The sequence below is a fragment of the Lineus longissimus genome, chromosome 7 (assembly GCF_910592395.1).
Source record: "Lineus longissimus chromosome 7, tnLinLong1.2, whole genome shotgun sequence".
Classification (NCBI taxonomy): domain Eukaryota; kingdom Metazoa; phylum Nemertea; class Pilidiophora; order Heteronemertea; family Lineidae; genus Lineus; species Lineus longissimus.
Genome location: NC_088314.1, coordinates 4,799,268 through 4,807,293, shown reverse-complemented (window position 1 = coordinate 4,807,293; position 8,026 = coordinate 4,799,268). Strand labels below are relative to the sequence as shown.

General features: G+C 37.9%; 1 protein-coding gene across 2 annotated transcripts; it reads right to left on the bottom strand.

The window, feature by feature from the left end:
* Positions 1-888: 888 nt before the first annotated feature.
* On the bottom strand, positions 889-7,994 carry LOC135491290 (high mobility group protein I-like). Of its 2 annotated transcripts, none has more exons than XM_064777052.1 (6): positions 7,928-7,994; positions 6,981-7,059; positions 6,626-6,706; positions 6,207-6,296; positions 5,919-5,969; positions 889-2,917 (listed from the first exon to the last, which is right to left on the bottom strand). In XM_064777052.1, exons 2-6 carry the CDS (start codon positions 7,035-7,037, stop codon positions 2,855-2,857), a joined length of 342 nt encoding a protein of 113 aa, XP_064633122.1. In that variant the 5' UTR covers positions 7,038-7,059; positions 7,928-7,994; the 3' UTR covers positions 889-2,854. The 2 variants fall into 2 exon arrangements, with proteins under 2 accessions (XP_064633122.1, XP_064633119.1); XM_064777049.1 differs by lacking the exon at positions 889-2,917 and adding an exon at positions 2,929-5,402.
* Between the last annotated feature and the right edge of the window lie 32 nt (positions 7,995-8,026).

The following is an 8,026-nucleotide window of genomic DNA, read 5'->3' as shown; positions in this document are numbered from 1 at the left end:
CCTCCGGCGGAATAAGCTTGGGGCGACGGCGGGGAACTACCTCACCCGATGAGAAATAGACCTCTCGTACACTTTATCTGTGAACATTTCTGCAGAGTCACAACGTGGTAGGGGGTGGGCATCGTCAACAAAGCTTTTCTATCTTACACATCCTAAAAAGTGTCCTCCTCGTATATTTCTGTTTCACTTTGTTGTCTTTCAGTTTCTTCTTTTTTGCATTCACTCATTTTGTTTTGACTCAGTCTCTTGTCCCACCGCAAGTCAAAGATTAATGCAATGTAACCTTCTTTTTTACAGCCACTTGCTTTATTTAGGATCCTTTCCGAGATATGCATACAAGACGAAAGACTTATTTTGGCAAGACACCGATAATCCCTTGCCAAGACTTTTATGGGTGTTTGGGCGGACAATAGACTCTTGTCAAGACTTAGAGGTTAAAAGTACTGGATAGAGACTTAGCTGTTCGTGGTGTCCCAACAGACAGTAGGCTGTTCTCCAACAAGGACTAGATGTATTGGATGAAGTGGTATATCAGGGTGTGCCAAAAGACAGTAGGTTGTTCTCTGACAAGGACAAGATGTATTGGATGAAGTGGTCAACTCAGCGTGTGCCAAAAGACAGGAGGTTGTTCTCCAAGGCCTGACTGACATTGTCTAGTCGTCTTGGATCCTCAGTGCCTCACAGTGTACAGCTGATCACATACTGGATATGTTTGATTGTGACACAGTCAAGTGTCTTCAATACATTATGTTCCTCATAATGTCTCCAGAAACACATCATAAAAAACTTGCCTGAACATGTATAAATCTGCACACAGAACATGCAAAAAGTTACATACTTCAGAACAAGTTGCTGTTTCCTTTCAATGAAATAGCAGGAAGTCTCATGTACCAAAAAAAATCAATATATTTATTGTGATAACCATACCAAGTTACATGATGATTCAAGGGGCTAAAACAACAGTTAATAAAGAGTTAACATCCTCACAATCTAGTCTTATCCTGTTGTATTGCGTGATAGGATTTTACAATGATATATTACATTGCAAGGGAGAACGGCTCTCAAAGTATGATAAAAGAAGGATTAAACTGTATTAATCCATTGCAAGGAGAACAGCTCTAAAACGCTTGAGAAAAGGATAAAAATGTAATCGATCGCATGGAAAACAGCTCCAAAGCCTGATAAAAGAAGAATAAAACTTTGCTAACGATAATAATATTGGAAGCATATAATCTAAACACAAGGAAAAATAAGATCAAATTTTTGATTAAAGTTGAAAGAAGCATTTGATGACTATCCTCGACGCTTGACTTGTCTTAGCCTTAAGTTTCGATACTTTAGCTGCCTAATCTTTTATGAGTTACTTGATAACCTAATAGTAGAACTTAACAACAAGGCTGCAGAAAGGACTTCACATACGAGGGAAGTCTAAAACTTTTCTCAAAGTGTACGTCATGACACTGTTTGAAAACTTTGGCAGTAGTCCAGCTGTCAATCCTAACACTGGTAGTGATAAAACTTTTGGATACATGGATGTAAACAGATAGTAAAACAAAAAGCTGTTGATACAAGAAATAAGGCAAAACAAGGTGATACTAGATCTATACACGTTATATATAGAAGGTGATATGAAATACAGATGTCTGGTCCATGAGACCAATGCATGACTGGTGAAGACTTTCACAAAGAAACTCTCAATGGCAGTGTCTTTAGATAAAAAATGTCCTGGTTAACATTAGTACGAGCATGTTATTGCATGGAAGCAGTTTAAAGACATCACCGGGCCTTCTTAAAAGAATTTTAAACCTTTCTATTGCAAGGACATGAATATATGAAAACAAATACATGCACACACAACAGATATGTCTAATTATTGTCACCTACATCAAAAGACAATCCAAATTGTGCATTTTCAAAATAGGCGGGAAATTTTCAAGAACTTTTGATCAAAACTCTAGCATGTTGCGTATGGACTGGTACCAGCAACCCTTTCTGAGGAATCCCTCTAAAGAGCCTGAACCAAGGAATGGCAGGTCGGAAAATTTTTGGCAAGACGTCTGCACAACTTGGAATGCCGGATTAGACCTAAAAACAGTAAAAACCTTTTAACACACATACTGTATATGATTATGATTCGACTTACAAATTTCCCTGGGTTGTACGAGACACCTTGGCGAAAACACTACGCTGTATTTGGTACGACATGAAAGTATCTACAATATGTTGATGGCATGAGTTGAAAAGATAAACGACAGGAATGAATCCAAGGGGGGCTTCTCTAGCCCAGGCCCCCACTATTGCAGAAAGTCTTTAAAATTCACCATGAAGATTAAAGAAATATTTTCAATTTGACGATGGAATTATATTGAGTAAGGGCAGGGTTGCCCGCTCCTTTTTAACCGATTCTTGGATCTGCCCCTGAACAATCCATCTCCCAATTTGCAGATACTGATTAGGTCAAAGAAATTACAAAGCTGTTTCTGGCTTTAACTAAATTGTTGGAAAAAATTAGATTTGAACAGAAATTGCTGCTCCGTTGAACCCACTATGAAACATTTTATCAAAGCCTGTTCTGCACTGAAAACTTTTTAAAAGATACAATCGGTAGGATTTGGAAGAAACAACCAACAGAGCATAACATAGCAAAGAACCAAGCCTTGGCCATGAAGCCTAACAAGATGACAATGCCAATAGGTCTTGACCTTGCTTCAATATGAACAATATCCATTCAAACCAAAAACATATAAATTGATTTCCTTGGACCTTTTTTTAACAAACACCACAGGTTTATTAATCAGTGAAGTCCCAAATCAACCAGGCGCTCTCTCACAAGTGGTCTCCAGTGTTTAAAGTTTTAGGCACTCTTCTTTGGTCGGCCACGTCCTTTGCCACTCTTTGGCTTAGCGCCACTACCACCCTGAAAACAAGAATATTCAGAATACTTAAGCACATTTTTATGAAGTAAAAGCTCATTTTAAAGATTGGACAGAATATGCGTTGGGAATACTTAATGTTACATAACATACAAGGTTCAATAAAGTACAAGTATCATACCTTGTGGGTCATTTTAGTAGCAGGTATGGGCTTGCAGGAATCGATTTGCCTTGAAGTAGTCTTTTTTAACTTCTTGGCTGTTTTCACAACTTCGGAAAACTTTTTTGGGAACCTTCATCTCCCTTGTGGTGCTGGGAATCCCGAGTTTTACAAGAGAGGGAGTTCATGCCAGCCAATTCCACACAAATAATTTTCCAGGTTTGTAGCCAAGCACCTCATAATGGAACATACAAGTACATAGACGCTTGGTTCTCATCTGAGAGAGTTTGTTCTGTACTACTGGTATGCAAGCTTTGGGGATGTTAAAAAGTAAGATTAGAATGACTGGTCCTGCTGGTGGTCTACCGTTTTTAAAGTGCTCGAGATCCATTCTTTGGCACAAGGTCTATGGCTACTTCCCAACACTGACATACAAATCTATAATATCAAAAGGATCTCACGATTCGAATCTACATGCAAGGGCACCAGGCCATTTACAAAACTTTTCAATCAGAAGAAAACAAATCAGTTTCGAATAAAAGTTTATTCATAAAAGATTCTGAATAGCTCCTAGAAACATTGGATAAAACATTTAGGATTCCACTTATACAACAACAATGGTATATGACATGATCTAAAACATCTAAAGGTCTATTAAATAATTGAATCTCACAGAAGGTCTAACTTTGGATTTGTAACAGGGATGGAATGGGTTGGCAACACAAGCAAGGATTTTGGTTGTAAGTGTAATATTCTTATCAGCTATCGACCTTACTGGCAAGATCTAACTCGCAACCTGTTTTTAATTCTTGCTGATAATAAATGCAGAGCAAGCAGTGAAAAATACAGAATGTTTTTATGTAGCCTGTTCATCTTCTTCTTCAGTTTCGACGAGGAGTTTACAATACAATATCCTGCCCACAAATCCAACAAAAACATCTTTATAAAAGGTAAGGTTCTATGTGTTAGATCTATTCTCAAACAATATTGCAGTGTCATTGCACATTTAAGCCCGCTGCTCGGAAAGTTACAAAACAAATTAAACCTGGGAAGAACTTTTTTGTCTCGGAATTACAGTATTTTGACATTATTCAGCCCAGTTGGCAGTGTTTTTTGCAGTTAGAAAATAACCAATAGCACAATTTACAAGGCAGTCAAAGGCCGCAAAAACTGTGAATGAACTTTTTCTTACAATGAATGGTTAATGACTCAAAAATACGAACTACTGATTACTGGAATTGTACAGCTGCAAATTATTTTGATGAATACAATGGATGAATGAATATTGATAAGATGTAAATGAATGAATTTTTATTGCTGCCATTTGATAAGTTAAGTAGATCAGAGTTAATCCTCATGATTTCATCAGACTCACTTGAGCTACATGAACATTTTTTATTTATTTCATTCATACAAACTATGTGATATATAATAATTTCTGTCACATAGTTTCAACAATGGAAACCAAATGAAGTCTCCTCACAAAAAAGCAAACCCAAAAGAAATTTTTGGAGAGTTTAAAAAAACATTATACTTGATAGAGTGATTTGTTGACAATGTAAATTGAGGTATGCACTTTGAGACAAGAACAGTACAAAGTGTAATGTACACTGGCAAACTGTATCTTAGATGAAAATAATCTCAGTAAACACCAAGGACTCAATATGCTTGAAAATGGAACCACAACTTGAAAGCTACATGGACATGAATGTCAGTGAATAATGGACAAGAAAAAACTTAGATGCTAAGACTAAAGAAATATTTGTGCAGAGGTTTATTCTTTCACTCAAGGAATCAAGACTGACAAAAAGAAGGTTCTGGCTTCAGTTGTTTCAAAATGTGAGGAAATTCCTTCTCAGTGCAAACACCTCATCCTCTTGCCAGTCTTGGTGCATAAAAAGCAATGGTAAGCAAAGAAAAGCTTCTCTCAAATGTCAACAACGGCAAATGAAACTTAAAATGTCCAGTGACTAACAGGACTGCACAACAACGGCCACAAGACAAATGTCGACAAGAAGTAAATGTCCATGTTGGTGAAAACAGTATGACGTCAAAATTTATTCGCTCTTATTTTTGGGCACTCCATCCTTTCCAAGGCTTTGTGCGATATGTGACAAAGTCTCTTGCAACATGTCCCAGTTTTTGCTGTCCATTTCCAGGCGTTCTTGCTCGAGAGCAAACCGCTCATGCTCGAGATTTAAACGTTTCTGTTCCACGGTGAGACGTCTTAGCTCCAATGCGCTACCAGAGGGAACGGAACTGCTATGCGAGCCGCGGTAAACTACGGTGGGACTGCTATCTTCCCGGACACGATCTGATCTGCGACTGGGTCTGCCGGAGGTCATCGTTGTATATGTTAACCGTTCAATCTGCAGTTTGGAATGGAAGAAAGAAAGGTTGCAGGAACTGGATTGGCTGCATCCTAACGACACCTAAACCCTACAAATCCATTCAGAGAAACATAATCAGGAGTTCTTAACATTATAAAACTCCAATTGGGCCTACTGGGAGAGGGGTACTGGTTGAATAATTTCTACCCTAATGTTAGCAGTTAGACTGTAAGTTACCTGTAACCCGGAATATTTCTGGGGCTATCCAAATTTATCACGATAATCACATCAAGAGCTTTAAATAGCTCCAATTTAAGTATCCTAAATAAGACATGTCACGACTGCAAACTACGTCAAACTTCCTCTCTATTTTCTTCAGCAAAGGAAAATGAATCGGGAAGACTAAATGCGCCATGGCAGTTTTAAAGATTTTTTTTATCGGCTATGTTTCAGCCACTGGTTTCATGCCACTAGACAACCAGGAATATATAGATAGGCCATGAAAATATCCGGGTTACAGGTACCATGCGTAAAACACTGCTAGACTCCACTCACCGCTTTCCTTGGGCGACCACGACCTCTCTTGGGCCCATCAGCTGACTTGACCTGAATGAAAAAGAAGAAAACTATATTGCAAAATTAACAATATTGTTTACATGAAAAACACCATTGCTAATTCAGGGCACACATATGTTGTACATTTTTTCACTGATTTTGATTACGTTCATAGGAATTCAAAATACTGTGTGAATCTCAAAAAAACAAACCCCTATTCGTTATGATTAATAAAACCAGATTTATCAAGGTTTCTACTTATGAAGCGCAAAAAAGAAAATTACTCACAGACACTGCAGCCTTAGGTTTGGCAGGACCACCCGCCTTTGGTGGTCTTCCACGTCCTCTCTTTACAACAGGGGCATCGCCAGCACCATCCTACAAAGCAAGAAGTAAGATTTCATTGATATAAGATTGAAATAACGAATGGTTTCAGGATGAAACTTTTTCACCCGAAATGAAAATTAGGGAAAGTTTCAAAAAACAATCTTAATGTAAATACAAGAGAACCTCCCTTAGCGGACACCCCTGGTGGTAGGAGACTGTCTTTATTACTATTAGAGACTTTTGGTCCTAAATTGGTCATTTCCATTCAATTTCACTTCTGTAATATAAATAAGAACATCTCCCTATTAAGGACAGCATAGGACAACTCAGATGGATGCGGACCCCACTTGATTTGTTGCAATATGAACCTGAAGCTGTACCTTTCCAGCATCTTCATTATCATCTGTAGCATCCTCATCTTCAGCTGATTCCTCCTCAGCAGCTGGGGCATCTTCTACAGGCTGAAAATGGAAAATATATTGTTTCTATAATTCTTTCTATTTATGTTTCAGAATATTCGGTAGATGAGTTCGAGAACACACTCCTTGCATGCATGGAGAGTGTCCCAAACAATACCAGGTTAGAAATATCTGATCTTTCTATTGTTCGGGTGCAGAAAATAAGAAGAAATTGCAGTTTGCACATTTTTCACAATCTAAATTCTAATTACAATCACTTTCAACCATCACAATGAAATCGATATTCACATTTCTAAGAAGTTGGGTAACAACATACCTCGTCCTCTTCAACTGCAGCTGGGACATCAGCATCAGCCTTGCGCTTACGACCCATGATTCTCTACGTATACGGTGAACTAGAATACAAGATCAGCTGTCTAATTATTAAGATATATTCTTTTCTCCCTGCGTCAAAATAAACCAATCACATATCCAGCAATCAGTGCACAAATCTGCAACGTTAGGAGTGTTTCAGTCAAAGTCAAGTTTGAAGGGCATGGCACCTTGCTGTGTTCCCTAACGTTCTCTTATTGCCCTGCCTAAATAGAAAGACACTTCATCTTCATGACTTGGTTGGTAAAACCAAATCAAATTCTCGAGATTTGATATCTCTAACTTTACTCCGTTCTCAGTACAAATATCACATCAACTTCCAAGTGCTGGCTGCTGCAATCAGTACCAGCAATAAAATACATGTACAATGATATTTAAATAAAGATACCAGTTGCAGTATTCTCTGCACTTGACTCAGCTTGATTAGTTCATTGTACTGGAAAACCAATCCAGTTTAATTCCACTTCCAGTTCTTGTCAAGTTGGGGTGGATTGGAAAATAGCTAGGCTAAAGCATCTGCATAAATACCTCAATATTTCATTAATTTATTGTACAAAAACTACCGCTTTAAAAATTACAGAAAAATTATGAAAATAAAGGAAACAGTCTGTAGGATTTTTCGTGATTTTTTACCCCACGGTTTCAAACTGACATATATTTTTTATCGAATAAATTGATAGGCATGTTGCCTTTCACTTTTTCACAACGACGCCATTTTCTACACCGCAATTAGGCTCGAAGATAGGAGACAACAATAACTCTGCACTCCAATTTCGCACAAACTATCCAAGGAAAAATTGAACTAACGCATTCAAATGGATCTAGATAATATTCTTAACAGTTTGCATTCCAATATATAGAAATCAGACTAATTACTTTGCGGAATTTTACCTTAGAAGATGAGAATACAGAAACCCCTCGACCGGCTTTGTCAAATCCTTGCTTGAAATTGGTGCCGCAAATTGATCAATAGATGGCGCTGAACGGATT